This window comes from Apodemus sylvaticus, chromosome 22, assembly GCF_947179515.1.
Source record: "Apodemus sylvaticus chromosome 22, mApoSyl1.1, whole genome shotgun sequence".
Taxonomy (NCBI): Eukaryota; Metazoa; Chordata; class Mammalia; order Rodentia; family Muridae; genus Apodemus; species Apodemus sylvaticus.
In genome coordinates, this window is record NC_067493.1 from 20,574,935 (window position 1) to 20,593,666 (window position 18,732).

An 18,732-nucleotide genomic window follows, 5' to 3' on the forward strand; every position below is an offset into this window, starting at 1 on the left:
TTTTGTCAAATGCTTTTTCAGCACCTAATGAAAAGACTATGTGTATTTTTTCTTTGAGTTTGTTTATGTAGTGGATTACATTGATGGATTTTCATATATTGAACCATGCATGCATTCCTGGGATGAAGGCTGCTTGATCATAGGGAGTGATCATTTTGATGTGTTCTTGGATTCAATTGGCAAGAATTTTATTGAGTATTTTTGCAACGATATTCATAAGGGAAATTGGCTTGAAGTTCTCTTTCTTTGTTGGATCTTGTGCGGTTTTGGGATCAGCGAATTTGTGGCTTCATAGAATGAGTTGGGTAGTGTTCCTTCTGTTTCTATTTTGTGGAAGAGTTTGAAGAGTATTGGTGTTAGGTCTTCTTTGAAGGTCTGATAGAATTCTGCACTAAAACCATCTAGTCTTGTGCTATTTTTGATTGGCAGACTACTTCTATTTCTTTAGGGCTTATGGGACACATGCTCCACTATGTTCATAGCAGCCCTATTTATAATAGCCAAAATCTGGAAAGAACCCAGATGTCCCTCAACAGATGAATGTATACAGATAATGTGGTATATTTACACTATGGAATACTACTCAGCCATTAAAAACAATGAATTCATGACATTCTTAGGCAAATGGGTGGAACTCGAAAATATCATCCTAAGTGAGGTAAACCAATCACAAATGAACACACATGGTATGCACTCACTGATAAGTGTATATTAGCCCAGAAGCTTGGAATACCCAAGATATAATTCACAGACCAATTAAAGTTCAAGAAGAAAGTCAAAAGTATGGATACTTTTGTTCTTCTTAGAAGGGGGAACAAAACAGCCATGGGAAGAGATACACAGACAAATTGTGGAGCATACACTGAAGGAAAGGCTGTCTAGAGACTTCCCCACCTGGAGATCCACCCTATATACTGTCATCAAACCCAGGCACTAATGTGGATGCCAACAAGTGCTTGTGGACAGGAGCCTGATATAGCCGTTTCCTGAGAGGCTCTACCAGTATTCAACAAATACAGAGGTGAGTGCTCCCAGCCAACTATTGGACTAAACACAAGGTCCCCAGTGGAGGAGCTAGAGAAAGGACCCAAGGAGCCAAAGGAGCTTGCAGCCCCATAGGAGGAACAACATTATGAACCAACCAGTACCCCCAGAGCTCTCAGGGACTAAATTACCAGCCAAAGAATACATATGGAGGGACTATGGCTCCAGCTGCATATATAGCAGAGGATGGCCTTGTTGGACATTGTACAGAGCCATATTGGGGCAGTCTTGCACTTGGTCAGAGTTTGACTTTGGTCAAGGTTAACTTCTCCCAGTTAGCCAGGATCCTGCTCCACCTAGGGTGGAGCGCTCGAAGTAAAGGTTAAGTTCATTGTTCCTCCAGGTATAGGAATCCCTGAATTAAACAGGTGACCCACCCAGCTGCCGGAGCAGTCAAGACGAAGACCTCCAAGAGAAGCTAGACAACTTCCACCGGAACTCAGCCTGGAGTCTGGGGGGAAGGGTTTGCCCGAACTGTTAAAAGGTCTGGCGCCATTAAAGTTTACGGCTTTGATCAGTGAACATTGACTTGGCCGCACGTTCTTTTCGCCCCTCTTCCCTATAACCCCAAGATTCTCTCAACAGGTAACCCGGTTTACATGTGGCTGCGGGCAGCTACATATTTGGCGCCTGAACGTGGGAAGACCTGGCACGAGAGAATTTCCTGAGGTAGCCCTATCCAGCGAAGCTTCGCAGAAAAGGTGAAAATTAATGGTATCCGCACGGTAAGCAACATAGAGGTCAAAACTAGCGCTAGTGAATTCGTGTCTATTGTTGTGAGTGCAGGAAGGGATACAGTTTTTCAAGCATACTGTGTGGACCCAGCACAGGGACTGCTTGGGTTGATAAGATAGGGAAATATGGGGAAGGAATTTGGTAGGCATTTGCCCAAAGCTCGTAAGAGCTGATTTCGGCGAAAAGAAAGGGGTTTTTAAAAATAGGCATATGTCCACAGCCTCTAAGAGCTGTTTAAAGAGGAAAATGGATGCAATTGCTTAACAAGCACGCTTAACTTTCTGTGTATCTTTCCGTGTTTGTCCCGGTGCACCGACTGTCTGTCTATGTGTATGTTTATGTCCTCTCTGTGTCTTTGTGTGAATGACTGTTTCATGTTAAAAAGAAAAATTGGTAAGGATTTCATCTGCTGGCAACCTCTTGAGCCAGCCACAGTTTGTGTGGGGATTGATTCAAAGCCATGCTGCAACAGCGTAGCTCACTCACCCAAGAGGCAAGCATGGCTGGGGAAAAAGCCGCTCTTAAAAGCCCAGAAACCTCGAGATTTGGGAAGACTTTGGTTTGGCTTGTGAAATTCATGTAGTCGCTTTATACTTGTTTCTAATTGGTTTTAATGGTATAAGGCTTTACATTTCTTGACTTAAGAGTTATAAATTAATTGGTTATTATGTAAAAGGTATAGTGTTATTAAGAAAAGGTTAGTTTAAAACTGGTGATTCAGTGTTAGAGCTATCTTAACTAACTACACGTGGCCTAACGCCACTCATGCCTTGTTCTTGTTTATAATTGGATTTAAAGGTATATTTTGCATGACTTGACTATAGAGTATTGGCTTAAGTCACTGGACATGATTTAAAAGGTATAATGTTATTAACAAATGTTAGGTGAAAGCTGGTAGTTTAGGGTAGTCGCCATTTTTAAACAAACACGTGGCATGACGATTAAGGCTGGTAGTTTAGGGTAGTCGCCATTTTGAACACCACGTGGCATGACGCAATCCAGGAAATACAGGCCTTTGGGACGCTCCTAAATTGGCATGGTGTTTCATGTGAATCTTGGCCTGGAGATTAGACTTAATGAAGATTAAGATTTAAAATATTGTCTCTTTAATAAGTTACACTGTTATACACTTGAACATAAGAACTGGCATACAAACCTTGTGCTGTAAATATGTGTTTGCCATTAATTTTAAAGAAAATAGATTGTTTAAAATTGAGATTTGCTTCCAAAATTACAATTGTGCTCTAATATTGCAAGAAAACATTGAGTTACAATAAAAATCAGTGTGTCATTGGCTACAGTTTTCAGTTTGCAGGCTCGTAATTGTTAACATTTTGTAATTATGATAATTTTGAGAGTGATGCAGCTATGGGTTTTAAAGGCCCATTGCCACTTTTCCACAAGTTTTTAGGCTACAATGGTAGGAGCAAAATTTAACCCTCCAAGATTAAAAAAAGAGATCTCTGTGGAAATGTATTTGATATCAAGTAGGTTCCTTTGACCATGAAATTACAGGTTTCTTTTGTTTAATCCTGAAAACGTCCTAGCAGGTTTGGGTCTGGTCTTAGTTAAAAGGCTCAGATCTAGTCCTTGTCAAGGACTAAAGGTGGATCCTAGGGCAGATAAATTAAAAAAAAATGTGTTTTGTCTCTGTTTCAATACTAGAAGTTAAGATCTTAAAATTTTCAGTGTATAATGTTCATAGAATGTTTGTTACAGGCCCTTGCTCCTATAGACTTTTAGAATTTTTAGGTAAATGGCTTCCAAAAGTTGTTAGGATATATTAATTGGCTTTATCTTATTTACCTCATTTTAAGCTTGCCACAGAAGGTCTTAAACCTCTGTTTTCAAGGTAGGAAACGTTTGTTCCTTGCTTCAAGCAACAATCAAATTTATTATTAATGGTTGGTCTATTACATGGCAAGCATTTTTAGGCAAAATTAATAACTGTTATCCAAAAGATAATTTGTACTATCAGATCACATGTTTATTCCTTTAAGTTTCTCCCTGCTTCAACACAGATACCTGAATTGGGTGCTATAGCAGCTATTTTTAAGATGTTAAAGGTCAAGCTTTTAATAATAGTAGATATATATATATAGCTCATGGTTTTATAATTGCTTAAAATTGGTCCATTTTTAATACTGCTAATTCTTAATTTCTACAGTTTATACAAATGTGATTCAAATTTCTAAGAACAAAGGATATGTTCTCTAAATGACGGTCCTTTAGGTATTTGAAATAATTTTATATTTTGTGCACATCAAATTGTAAAGATTTGTTCTTGATGTCCTCAATTTCTACCTCTACCACGTAATGGTGTAAATCCTAGAGGACTTAGTTATTACAGATAAATGATATTCATATTTCTAATTTAGAAGATTAAAAAATATGTACATGTGACTAATGATTCATTTTTAGGCTGTCTAGTTGCAACTGCTCTAACAGAAAAAGCAACTATATTTTATATAATTACATAGTTATTGCCTATGTTATGGGTTATACTTTGTGTTCCAACTTAAATTAATAAAACAATATCTTCTTGGAAGAAAGAAGAGAGGGGAAATTGTGTCCCTGTGCATATAATTTAAATTATGCTTGCATGTTTTTAAGAAAATTTTAAAATTTAGATGCCAAGAAACTCCTTGCTAAATGTATATGACATCTTGTAATTAGGCATATTGATGTCTAGGTGAAATGAAGGAATTCACTTACTAACATATGCCATGATCCTGATTTAATATTGGGGGAGAAGGCATGTCCTCTGTTTTTTCCACAGAATGCTGCAGAAGATATGCTGACTGTGTGCTTGCTGAATGCCCAGACCATGGTAACATAAGAGCTATATTGGGTATATGTTCTTGACTTACCTCAATTGTTAAATGTCCCAGGTTAGATAAATTGCCTAGCTTCAAGCTTTTAGACTTTGTGGGACAGAACATGGAGACTGTTATGCTAGCTTAGGAAAAATTAATTAAGAAGAGTTAAAATGACTCTTCTCCTTATTGTGCTCAGCTGACTCAACCATAGACTGGTCTAGAAATAATTCCAATATTGAAGATTCCAATTTTGAAGATGGCTAACAATCTTCAGCCAGCTGTGTTAATTTAACATATAGTCTCCTCTTTTCCTGAGAAGTAACAGCTTATTTCTTGATACACAAGGCTACCTCTCCCACCTCAGAGGCCAAGCCTTGGGTCCTTAAAGTTGTTAATTTACAACTGAATTGGATACTTCTGGGACAAGTTAATCCTATTCCACCTTTAACTCTTGACCTTGTCTGTTAAGCAGACTGGCTGTCTCCACCCAGGCTCACCTGGATGGAGAGATTACATGTCTGTTAAAGACACTTGCAGACCCCCCTGGCTTCAAAACTTACACAAGTGGATCTCCAAAGAGGGAGCCACATAGAACTCAGATCTATGTGTGTTTGTTTATGAACAAACATGGGTACCAGCGAGACGTGCGAGGCAAAGCACTGCATGGGGAGGTGAATTTCTGCTTCTGAGTCCCCAGGAAGTACACCTAATTGCATAGGGGTTAACGTCGAGAGGCTGTCCTTAAAATAATAAGGGAGCCTATTACCCCTCCTCTGAAAAAGACGTTATACAATATTTAAGAGGAATTACGGTCAATGCTTCCCCTCCTGGTTAAGGCCCGCCTTCTTATGAAGGATATTTATCCACTTGTTTTCTACCTCCTCGTGTTCAAATTAAAAAAAAAAAGGGAGGACATGTACAGAGCCATATTGGGGCAGTCTTGCACTTGGTCAGAGTTTGACTTTGGTCAAGGTTAACTTCTCCCAGTTAGCCAGGATCCTGCTCCACCTAGGGTGGAGCGCTCGAAGTAAAGGTTAAGTTCATTGTTCCTCCAGGTATAGGAATCCCTGAATTAAACAGGTGACCCACCCAGCTGCCGGAGCAGTCAAGACGAAGACCTCCAAGAGAAGCTAGACAACTTCCACCGGAACTCAGCCTGGAGTCTGGGGGGAAGGGTTTGCCCGAACTGTTAAAAGGTCTGGCGCCATTAAAGTTTACGGCTTTGATCAGTGAACATTGACTTGGCCGCACGTTCTTTTCGCCCCTCTTCCCTATAACCCCAAGATTCTCTCAACAGGTAACCCGGTTTACATGTGGCTGCGGGCAGCTACAGGACATCAAAGGGAGGAGAGGCTCTTGGCTCTGAGAAAGCTCTATGCTTCAGTATAAGGGAATGGCAGGACAGGGAAGTAGGAGTGGGTGAGTTGGCAAGCAGGGGAAAGGGGGGATGGAATAGGGTGTTTTCAGGGGGGAAACCAGAAAGGGGATAAAATTTGAAATGTAAATAAAGAAAATATCTAATAAAAAGTTAAAGGAAGGGAAGTGGGAAGGGGTGGGTGGGAGGACAGGGGGAGAGAAGGGGGCTTACGGGACTTTTGGGGAGTGGGGGGCTAGAGAAGGGAAAACATTTGAAATGTAAATAAAAAATATATCGAATAATAAAAAAAAAGTTAAAGGAGTGCACCACTACCACCTGGCTCTGAATTTCTGTTTTATGTACTGTTAATAAGAAAGTAATCATACTCCAAACTAAGCTACTACCCTTGAGCTCTTGTCATTACACTCTTGTCACTGTTTTCAGACTAGTGAAAAGGAGGTGTGATGAAGGATTCAATACATCCTTCATGATGCTTGCATGTGACCTTCAAATCACACACACACACACACACACACACAGAAACACGCACGCGCGCACGCACCACTGAATCCAGTGTGTGCTGCTCATGTGCTCATGGGGCCATCCACTGGACCACGATCAACAAGCTGGGGACCATATCTTTAATGAAACCTGCTTCTCTTCCTTCCAGAAGCCTCTAATTGTCAATAGCTCCTCCGTTAGAGGTGGAACTCCTGAGCCCCTCACATAGGGGGCCAACTCCATACCTCCTCAGAGATAGTAGTTTTGAAGTCAGAGTATTTGCAACCACACATGCACGTGTGTGCATGTGTGACTTTCTGGGCAGGGTGCTCATGTGCAGGTGTGAAGGTCTGAGGAAAACACTTCTTTAGTCCCATCAGCTAGTGCTCACTTCAACTGATTCTTTTGTTTCTCCTATCCTCTCCCAGTAGGGGGCACTGTGATAGCTGATGCTTAGGCCACTATGTCTGACTTATGTGGCTTCTGAGGATCTAGTTCAGGTCATCAGCCTTGCCTGTCAAGCAGTTTTACCCACTGAGCCTGTCTCTTTTAAAAAGCATTTTACTATGAATTATAGAGTGTCCTTGATCCCTAGGTCACCTACCTCTAGATCCTCAGTCTCCTGAGTACTGGGATTATGGACATACAGATCCACACTCAGAATTTGTGGGTGTGAAGTGATTATATTTGTAAGATTTATATTTTGTGTGGGTATACGTGCTAAAAGATGTGAACAAACATGCCAGCCCAGGAGAGAACTAAGATAGCAACGGGCTGGGAACCTTCCTGAGGTGGACTCTGGGCCCTCTAGGGGCTCCGGGGATATTGCACCAATTCTCTCTGTTCTGCAGACACATGGCAAGTTGGCATTTTTAGAATGTGGCTGATGGACAGGCTGTGGATGTCTTAAGCACCCTTTGCCTTGACTGTCTAATGGACAAGTGTATGTTGGCAATTATGTTTTCCTCCAGGTGAACCCCAAACAGAACAGAACTGTCAGTCACAGGCAGTGTGAGCCTGTGGATCTGGCTGAAGCTATTACTGAGAAGAACAGGGGACTGAGCTAATATCTGATCCTTTCCAGTCTATAAATCACACTCCCCATGGGAAGAGTTGGGTGTGTCCTAGAGTGAGATCTAGTCACACAGAGCATTTTTAAGTGACAGCAAGAGGAGAAATGAGTTTGTGCCATAATTGAAAACATGATTAGAAAGTTATGAGTTTGTTGAGTGTTAACTATTGATCTTTATCACCTGCAGGTAACTACCTTTTCTTACCACATGCTGCTGAAGAGTCATGGGTGTAATAAATAGGTATCAATTAAATTCCTGGACATTAATCAGACTGGCATCATCTGCCTGGTTTTGTGGATCTAGGTTCCCAGTAAGACTGTTAAACCCTCTTAGGGTTGTGAATCCCTAAGGGTTAAGACACCTCCCATTCTCTTTTTACCATTTTGGGTTGAAAAACTAAGCATTTCCCAAAGTTGAGTGTTCTATGCGTAGTTGAGATATCAAATCTCTAAGAGGCTTCCCAATCCCTACTTGAAGGATTTATGAACATAGAAAGATTAGTCAATTGCTGTTGGCCATTGAGGTTCAGACCTCTCCTAGTCTCATCTTCTCTTTCATACTTACCTTGATCTCCAATCAAAAGGATCTTCAGAATCAAACCCTCTCCTGTCACACTGCATATCTGGAATGTTCTCCTGACTGTTCACTGGATACATGTCAAATTCTTAATAACTTACTTTAAAACACCAAATTCGGGGCAGGCAAGATGAATCAGTGGATAAAGGTATTTGCTGCCGAGCCTGACAACCTGAGTTGGAGTCTTGGTCTCACATAGTGGAAGAAGAGAACTGATTCACATAAGATGACTTATGACTTCCAAACATGCTCCACAGCACACAATGCTCCACACATGCTACATACATACATACATACATACATACATACATACACATACATACATGTGCATACACACACACACACACACACACCAAACAATTTCTCAAGAAAGCCTACAGTGACATGCTTGGCTACCAGATTCTATTCCTTTTAAAATTCTTTTATCCTTTATGTTTAGGGCTTATGTGTATGAATGCTTCCCCTGCATGTATGTATATATGCATTCTGGATACATGCCTGGTGGACACAGAAGCCATTAGAGGAGTGGGATCTCCTGGAATTACGGATGGTCACGGGCTGCCATGTGGGTGCTGGGAACTGAACTCAGATTCTCTGTAAGAGCAACAAGAGCTCTTACCTGCTGAGCCATGCCTCCATCCCCTTGTATCACTTTGTAAATCAGTATTTTTAATTTTTCCACTGCCTTTTATTTATTGTACATGACACTGGGTCACATAAACACATTTTCACACAAGTGTAAGATACAACATGCTTTGGGTGTATTTCCCTGACTTTTCTTCCCTCCTTTCTCATCTCCTCTCTCATTTCTCCCTCCTCTTCATCCGTCTTTCCCCTGGTCCAAAGACAGTTCCTGTTCAACTTTCATGTTATATACACATGGAATGTTTTATGTATCAGAACAAATCTAGGACCTTAAAAAGAGGAAACATGATGTTTATCTTAGCACCCTGGTCAGATCTATATTTTACCAGTGATGACTAAATTTTGTCTGCCTTCCTGTTGACTATCTTTCTCCACACTAGAGGGTGTCTCTAGAAGTACAGGGTAAGGAGTTGCCCCCTCTGTTTACCTCCATGTTGTTCATTATGAATCATATTTGCATCACCATAGGAATTAGAGAGGTCTGTGATAAATAAATCAAAGTCTGGGATGAAGCAGAACACCTGTGTGATGCTGCCGATGGCCCCCAAGGCATTTTAGAGAATTTGTTGCTTTTGAGAACTGACCCCCCCCCCCCCACCTCAGCCATTTCCCCATGTGGAATTTTCTCCCTTTATCCCAAATGTGATAGTTTGAATATGCTTAGCGCAGGAAGTGGCACTATTAGGAGGTGTGGCCTTGTTACAGTAGGTGTGATCTTGTTGAAGGAAGTGTGTCACAGTGGGAATGGGCTTTGAGATCTTCCTCCTAGCTGCCTAAAAGACAGTGTTCTTCTGTTTGCCTTCGCAACAAGATGGAGACCTCTCAGCTCATTCTTCAGTACCATGCCAGCCTAAACACTGCCATGATTTCTGTTATGATAATAGACTGAACTTCTGAACCTGCAAGCCAGCCCAAATTAAATGTTGTCCCTTATAAGACTAGCCTTGATCATGGTGTCTCTTCCCAGCAATGTAACCCCAACTAAGACACCAAATGAGTGGCCTATTGGCTCTTTCACATACTTTGTAGAAAGGGAAAAATTCTCTGGGCATTTTACCCACAGCTCTCCTGTAGCAAAATAATAGAACATGTGGAGAAAAGTTTGAAGCATCTAGTGCGCCATTATTTCCTCTGAACTGAAGCGTTTTCTCCTAGAGGGAGGAGAGAGGCTCCTGGGACTCAGGAAGTAAACACCATTATACTGAAACTAAGATCTGGGAGGCTCCTTGCCAAGTCACAGAAGCAATAAACACTTGCTGAGGACCTCAGGTCTGAGACACTGCTTCTGGTGAGACTGGTCTATCCACTGCCTGCAAGCTGTACACTGTCCCTGGGATGTGGCATGTGTGAATCATTATCTCTCCTGGGGTGGGTGCAGCTGCCTTTGAGTGGTCCCACCTCCTGGAAGTGACTCTAAGAAGCTCACTGGGCCATCAAGTTGCACTGTGGAGAAATGTTTCCACCATCTGTCCTAGGAGAAGTCTTACACAACAGCTCCGAAAAGCAGACTCGCTGCTTTCACAATTGGTATTCCTCTTTTCTGTGAAAAGCCATTCCAGCATCCCTTTCCAGGGAGCACAGCCTCAGGGATAAGTCAGCAGAGCACAGTAGTCCTCAGGGAGAAGAGAATTCACACAGCAAGAAAGAACCATTTCAAGTGCTTTGTTGTTTATGGCACAGAATCATAAATAACCTCATGAGTTATGATTACTTAGAATTGTCATTTTTTCAGGTGACAAAAGTAAATCCTCATGATGCAGAGGATTAGAATTATTTCAAATTTCCTACTGGGCCTGTGGCTGTAAGAACATGCTGTGCCCTGCTTCTGTAGCCTCTCTTACTTCAAGCATCTGCTAGAACACCCCACTCTCTTGCTTATCTTAACAGTTATAAAACAATTGTTCTAACTCAATTGCCTGAACATGGGGAGATTATTTTACTCCTGATTACTGCTCTGTGGTCCTCAGAACTACCATGTCTTAGTTCCCAGGTACTTTGATACTGTGAGCTTCATTCAAACTGTCCAAGGTTGCAGACTGGGGAGACATGGAAGGGAAGAAGGTGGCGCTGGACTACCACCACCAGCCAAGCCAGAACATATCGCAACTCACATTAAATCAATGGCAGTCCTTATCTGATATTGCTCTACAATGCTAGCTCCCTGTCATAAACTTTATTGAGTATTAAAGAAAAACTCAATCAATCATGTAAACTTAATGTACTCACGTGACTCCAGTAAATTGAGAAAGGGAATTCAGCTCACTCCAGGAATGCATGCCAAGGAACTGTTTGGGGTCTAGACACTGGAAGTCAAGATCTCTTTAATATTTTTCCCAAGGAAATAGAGATCAAAATAGAGTCTTAATAACTAGTTGTTTTGTGTTAGCTCAGCCACTCCTGGTTACGGTCCTGCCAGAGATGTAGTTAATATAACCAAGGAAACTCCATTGGAGAAAACTGATTTTTCCTTTGCCAAGGCATATCAATTTCAGTTAGCTTCTTGGTTAGGGGTGTGAACCCATGTTGACTTGTCCCTCAGAGTGCTGGGACACCATCTGTCTGTGACCTGTCCAACATCGTTCTGTTATTGCCTGTGTGCTGCATAAGTTTCTTATCAACTTGACACAAGATAAAGTCCTCTGAGAGGAGGGAAACTCAGATTTAAAAAAAAAAAGCCCTGCAGCTGTAGGGCTTTTCTTAATTAATTATTGCTACAGAAGGGCTCAGCCCATTGTAGGTGGTGCCATCCCTGAACTGGTAGTCCTGGGTTCTATAAGAAAGCAGGCTGAGCAAGTCATATTAAGCAAGCCAGTAAGCACCATCCCTCTAGGGCCTCCATGTTCCTTCTCTGTTTGAGTTCCTGTCCTGACTTTCTTCAATTGTGGACAATGATATGAAAGTGTAAGTAAAAAACCCTTTCCTCCCCAAATTGTTTTTTTTTTTTTAATCACAGTGTTTGATCAAAGCATTAGAAACAATAAGACAGTCTGTTTTTTGTCTGTCTGTTTGTTTGTTTGTTTGTTTGTTTGTTTAAGAGAGGTGAGAGAGAAAATTGAAGTAGGGTGGTATGGTGGTTTGAATAGGTTTGACCCCTATAGACTCATGGGTTTGAATGCTTGACCCATGTGGAATGCAGAGGTGTGCAATTTCTTGAGTAGGTGTGACCTTGTTTGAGGAAGTGTGTTACTCTGAGGGTGGGCTTTGGGGTCTCCTATGCTCCAACTCTGCCCAGTATGGAATCCCTTTCTGCTGCCTTAGGATCAAGATGTAGAACTCTCAGCTCTTTTTCCAGCACCATGTTGGCCTGGACACTGCCATGCTTCCTGCCATGATGAAAATGGACCAGACCTCTGAAACTGCAAGTCAGTCTCAATTAAATGTTTTTCATTATAAGAATTGTCATGGTCAGGATGTATCTTTGCATCAATGAAAACCCTAACTAAGACAGGTAGGTAAGAATGTGGGGAGGAATTGGGAGAGGGGAAAACACGATCAAAATATATTGTAAGAAAAGAATTGATAAAAAATTCTTAGGAAAAGAAGTAGATGTTTGAATGGCAAACAACGACAAGAAAGCACAAAACAAATTAAAAAGCCCACATACCTCCTGTTTCTTATAGTCCTGGTTTGCACATATAGACCCCGTTAAATATGAAAATACAACCTCAGCTCACACAGAAGCCTTCATTAATCTGGACTTGAATCAGCCTACATCAGGCAGGTGGAGATACTGAAATGGACACTTCTCAAGTACAGACTGGGTGTGGGAACTCTACCTACCATAAAAGTCAGTTAATGGCATATTCACAAATTATATCTATCAAAGAGAAGCCCCTCTGGGATTGCAAGAGCTGGAGGATGAGTGCAAAGGAATTCTGTGAAATGTTGTTTATTAGATAAGTCAGGGCCATTGCAATCTTGTACACACAGTACCCAGGGCCACCTGCACAGGAGCTACAGGCAAAGAAGACCTGGGGTGTGAGACAGGCTAGTCTAGAAAAAGATGTGGGCTAGAGGGATGGCTCTGTTACTCAGAATGCTGACTACTCTAGCAAAAGCTCAATTCTCAGCATCGACATAGCAGCTCACAACCCTCTGTAATCCCAGCTCCAGGGGATCTAATGCTCTTTGGGCACTGCACACATGTGGTGCACAGACATTCCTCCAGGCAAACAAGCAGTCATATACATAACATTAAAATAAATATTTCTTTTAAAAGAAGTCATTGGGGGTGAGAAAGGAGGTAACTGAGGGAAATTGGAGATGATGGGGAGGGTAATGGGTGAGCACAACCATTAAACATTTAAAAGAAATGAATAAAGATACCAAACAAAATTGAAAGGGAGGAAAGAAGGAAGAAGGAAGGAAAGAAGGAAAATGGAAGAATTCTGAACATCCTAAGATTCAAGGTTGAGATCTTTGTTTAATCACAGAGACGAGTCAGTGAGACTCTGCTACATGAAAGCCTTAGGTTCACGTCATTATTAGTGGCTGCTCCACAGCTGCCTTTAGATTCCAATTCAATGTACATTAACTGAGATAATCTGTGATAGAGATCTTGAGTTCCCAAGGCCAGCACTGGGGTTGTCCCTCAGTGTGTACTTTTGGGCAGAGACACAGAATGAGGGCAAACTGAAACTCATGAAGTTCATGTGGTTAGCCGAGTTCTCTGTTTATATTTAACAAGGGCTATCAGAGGCTGATGGTTCTACAAGAAAACAGCAAACTATTGCTATCGTTCAAATTGCAACATACTTTGAGAAATGGGGCACACTTACAGACTGTGTGGTAATGAGAGATCCCCAAAGCATTTCTGAGGCTTTGGTTTTGTGACTGACTCTTATGTAGAAGAGGTGGATGCTGCAATATGTGCTTGGTCACACAAGGTTGACAGGCATGTGGTGAAACCAAAGAGCTGTTTCTAGAGAGGATTCTGTAAAGCCTGGTGCCCATTTAACAGTGAAGAAAATTTTTGTTGGTGGTATTAACAAGGATACAGAAGAATATAATCTGAAAAACTACTTTGAAAGGTATTGGCAAGATTGAAACCATAGAAGTTATGGAAGATAGGAAGAGTGGGAAAAAGAGCGGATTTGCTTTTGTAACTTTTGATGATCATGACACAGTTGATAAAATTGTTGTTCAGAAATACCACACTATTAATGGGCATAATAGTAAAGCGAAGAAGACCCATTCTAAACAAGAGATGAAGTCTGCTGGATGACAGAGAGTTGTAGAGGTGGATCTCGCAACTTTATGTGTCCTGGAAGAAACTTTGGAAGTGGCAAAGGAAACTTTGGTGGAAGAGGAGGCTATGGTGGTAGAGAAGTTGACAGCAGAGGTAGTTATGGAGGTAGTGATGGTGGATATAATGGATTTGGAGGTGATGGTGGCAACTATGGTAGTGGTCCTGGTTACAGTATTAGAGGAGGTTATGGAGGTAGTAGACCAGGATATGGAAACCAAGGTGGTGGATATGGTGGTGTAGGAGTTGTATATGATGCTTACAATGAAGGAGGAAATTTTGGTGGCGGTAACTATGGTGGTGGTGGGAACTATAGTGACTTTGGAAATTATAGTGGATAGCAACAATCAAATTATGGAGCCATGAAGGGGCCAGTTTTGGTGCAAGAAGCTCAGGTAGTCCCTATAGTCATGGCTATGGATCTGGAGATGGAAGTTGTGGATATGGTAGCAGAAGGTTTTAAAATAAAACGGAAACAGCTACAGTTCTTGGCAGGAGAGAAAGTGAGACTCTGCTACATGAAAGCCTTAGGTTCATGTCAGCCTTGTCAGGAAAGCTGCAGGTTACTTTGAGACAGTCGTCCCAAATGCATTAGAGAAACTGTAAAAATCTGCAACAGAAGGAACGATGATCAATAGTCAGAAAAAGTCACTGCAGGTTAAACAGGAAACCCTTCCTGTTCAGGGCCATCATAACCACAGTTTGCAAAATGTGCAGCTATTGATTAATGCACTGTAGTGTCAGTTAGATGTACATTCCTGAGGCCTTTTATCTGTTGTAGCTTTTTCTTTTTCTTTTTCTTTTTCTTTTTCGTTTCATTACATCAGGTATATTGCCCTGTAAATGGTGGTTGTGGTACCAGGATTTAAAAAATTAAGGAATTTTTAAATTTTCAATATTTGTGTAGTTCAGTTTTTCTACATTTTAGTACAGAAACCTTAATAAAATGCAGTTTTGAATGTGCTTCCTTGTGAGTTAACAAGCAAAGAACATCATTGTTAATTACTATTTTGTATGAATTTTGATAAAGTTAACTCTAAAGAAACACCTACTGACTTGCAATTTAATGGGACTCTCTTCTCCCCATTTCCAAAACAATGATGCATGGGTGCTGAAATGTGGAGAGAATAGATATTTGTATGTTTGCAATGTGTGTTTTAGATAATTTGAATTGGGTAATAAAAAATAGCATATTTGTTAATTTAATAGCATTAAGATTACCTTCAATTTAATAATAGCAATAACAATAAGATTACCAACAATTTCATCAAGTCCTAAGTATGTGTCCTACTGTTACTTTCTTTGGCAGTTGACCATTGAATTCAGATTTTTACTTGTTTTTAAAGTATAAGCTAAACAAGCAATAAAAAGGGAAATGGGGCATGCTAATGAAAACCAATCATTATCCCACAATAGGAGCAGAGAATGAAGTAAGCCATTCCAGTTTGTGGGTTTTTGAAATTTGCCAATATCTTCTCATTTCTCCTCTATCCCATGCTTTCACATGCTTTCTGCTTTCCTGACACCTCCAAATGCCCTGGTTGGAATATGTCAGAACTCTCTAGAGCAATGGTTCTTAACCTGTGGGTGACGCCCTGTTTAGGACTCAAATAGCCCATTCACTGGAGTCACCTACAACTATCAGAAAACACAGATATTTACATTATGTTTCATAGCAATAGCAAAATTCATTATGAAGTAGCAACTGAAATGGTTTTATGGTTGGGGTCATTACAACATGAGGAACTATATTAAAGGGTTACAGCATTAGAAAGGTGAGAACCACTGCTCTAGAACATCTGCCCTTCTGCTTGGATGAGGGGTTCAGGAACTCACAATTTAATAATGGCTCCTAAGAAGTTTGTGTTGGTTTTGCACTTATAAAGCCATTTGTAAAATGTGTGTGTTTCAGGTTTTTCTTGTTGCAAATGATAATCAGTTCTTTTGACTCCCTGCATGCCATCCTCACAGTTTCTAGCACAGCCCCTTCAAATGTCTCACCCAACTTTTCCTTCCTCAGTTCCGCAAAAGTCTGCTTAAACATTCTCTTCCCAGGTTTCCCAATACTATCAGCTCCAAGGCATAGCAACTCTTCTATCCTGTCTGCTCAGCTCAGCTCTTCCGGGCTCAACTGTCTCCTAATAATGTCTTCACTAACTTCCTTGTCTTCTCACTCTGCTAGCCCCCACCCCCAGCATTAGCTGGCCTTTATATATCCTATCCCATTCCCAGAAATCCAAGGGAACCAACACTAAAGGCCATAGGGTCAAGCAGTTCTCATAGCTAAGAATTCTTAAAGGGTCAATTGACTAGCAACTGGGGATCCTTTAAAGCACCAGGCACACAAGATAAGCCACACTACAGGCATCTTGTAACAACTTGTGCCCTTGCTAGGAGTACTTTGGGAGGTGTACAAAGAAATATTTACTTTGTGTGATGCCGACTCAACCAGGAGGGTACTCGGGAGCCCATTTAAAGACAAGCACACATTACCTATAGAATTCTAATTCATAATAATTCTGCCTGTTTCCTGCCTTTCTGGTTCAATCATAGACACCTCTTTCACCTCTTTCTGTCTCCTTGTCTATAAAGTACTCATGAAAGCTCCACCATAACATATCTAACAGACTGGATAAGGACTGTTAAAAGAGACATATTAAAATATATTTTAATACGTAGATGACATATTTGTATCAGCCTTCCTGCCCAAGGCTCAGGGAGCCCTGCAGGAAAGATGGGGGAAAATGTAAGATCTAGAGGATGGGGAGACGTGCCATGGGATGTCATAAAGAGTACAGAGAAAAACAGCTGAGTTGTGTGCCAAGGAAGCAGTGCAGGGTGGCAAGTGATATTCAGTTGTGACTTTCACATCATCCAGAGCATACAGGAGCCTTATTGGGAGAGGGCCTTGAATAGGTAAAGATCAGTAGATATAGTTTAATTGTGTGAACTTAAGAGTGCTTTGGAATTTTAAAAGTCATAAACACAACTACAAATTAGAAGAAAGTAGTGCCAGTGGATTTATTTGAGCTCCTGACAGAATAATACACACAGAATATAAGCTCAAAGGTCAGAGTAGAGAAATGCATGACCTTCTTGGCACCTTGACAAATGCCAGGTGGAGAGGCCACATCAGAACTACAAGTTCTGGCAGTGTTCAAGTGGCCCTTGTACTGGCTGCATGTCTGTCACCTCCTCCTTTCCCAGCTAATAAATAGACTGTCCTCACTACGTGTCATCTAGGCACAGCAGAGGAGCCCTGCAGGATTCTCAGTTGGGAGGAAAACTTGGAGGCCTGAACTGCTGAAGGAAAGCTAAGATGGAGCTCATCCCCAACCCTTCAATAGAAACCTGGGTGCTGCTGGCTACTAGCCTGATACTCTTCTACATGTAAGTAGATGTCCAGGCTCCTCCCCTATCTGTAACTGGAATGCATCTCCCCTTTCTTTTCCTGTTGAAACACCCAAAGAGAGAATGGAGGGGAAGTTGAAATCACCATCAGGTAGTTCCTACCAATATCATTGGCCATCCTATGAGGTGCCTTGACTTCTAACCTTACAGGTTTTGACAAGACTCACCCATATAATAATGCAGGTAGCTCTCACTCTACACCTAGACTAACCAACAATTGTGTGACATTATAAACAATTGACTAGTCTGCTGGTTAGTTTCTAACTACCAGTTTGTCAGACACAACCTAAAATTACCTAGAAAGAGAGTTTTGATTGAGAAATTGTCTAGGTCAGGTTGATGTATAGGCAACTCTGTGGAGGATTGTCTTGATTGTTAATGGATACAGGAAGACCCAGATCATTGTGGGCAGCAGCATTCCCTATGCAACTATAACACACACACACACACACACACACACACACACACACACAAAGAGAGAGAGGGAGAGAGAGAGAGAGAGAGAGAGAGAGAGAGAGAGAGAGAGAGAGAGAGAGAGAGAGAGAACTAGATGAAAGCAAACGAGCAGAGACCTGTCTGTTTTCTCTGTGATCTTCACTATGACTGACTACTTGAGTTTCTGCCTTGACTTCCCAGATGCAATGGACTGTTACATGGAGTTGTCAGAAGAATAAATCCTTCCCCGGATAAGTTGCTTCTTGTGGAACATTTTAGTAGAGATACAGAAATAAGACTAGCACATTAGCTATCATGGACTTTTCAAGCATTGAGAATCCTTAGACCAGCCTAGTTGCTTAGAATTTTTCTCCCTTTTCCCCCTTCCCTCTTTTGTCAGCATAAGTGATGAGCATATGACTTGTTCCCTGTGGATGTGGGTATTCCTTGTTCTCATTTATCACCTTATAATCAATTTTACACAAACTGCCACATTGCATCTGATCTTTTTTTTCTACTTCTGCGATAAACACCATGACCAAAAATAACTTGAGGAGGAGAGGGTTTTATTTCACCTAATAGCTTATCATGAAGGGAGGCCAGGGCAGGAAATCAGGGCAAGAACCAAAGCATTAGGCTTGGAGCAACACTGCTTCCTATCTTGCTCCCTATGGCTTATGGCCAGCTTTCTTATACCACCCAGCAGGACCTGCCTAGGTGTGAAACTGCCTATAGTGGACTGGGCCCTCCCATCACCAAATAAGACAACCCCCCACAGACTTGTCCACAGGCCAATCAGAGACATTCTGTGGTCACCTCTTCCCAAATGACTCTAGCTTGTGTCAAATTGATTAAAAAAAAAAAAAAAACAACTAATAAACACAATACCCC

General features: G+C 41.3%; 2 protein-coding genes and 1 pseudogene across 3 annotated transcripts in view; all 3 read left to right on the plus strand.

Moving 5' to 3' along the window:
* The window catches only part of LOC127672424 (zinc finger protein 431-like), a 313,721-nt gene that overhangs the window by 66,459 nt on the left and 228,530 nt on the right, over nucleotides 1-18,732 (plus strand). The window lies entirely within an intron of this gene.
* On the plus strand, nucleotides 13,029-14,458 carry LOC127672453 (heterogeneous nuclear ribonucleoprotein A3-like; annotated as a pseudogene).
* LOC127672426 (cytochrome P450 3A25) overlaps nucleotides 17,315-18,732 on the plus strand; it is a 48,725-nt gene continuing 47,307 nt past the window's right edge. The window contains exon 1 of the mRNA XM_052167587.1: nucleotides 17,315-17,385. Within this exon, the coding sequence (XP_052023547.1) occupies nucleotides 17,315-17,385 (71 nt within the window). The remainder of the gene's footprint in view (nucleotides 17,386-18,732) is intronic.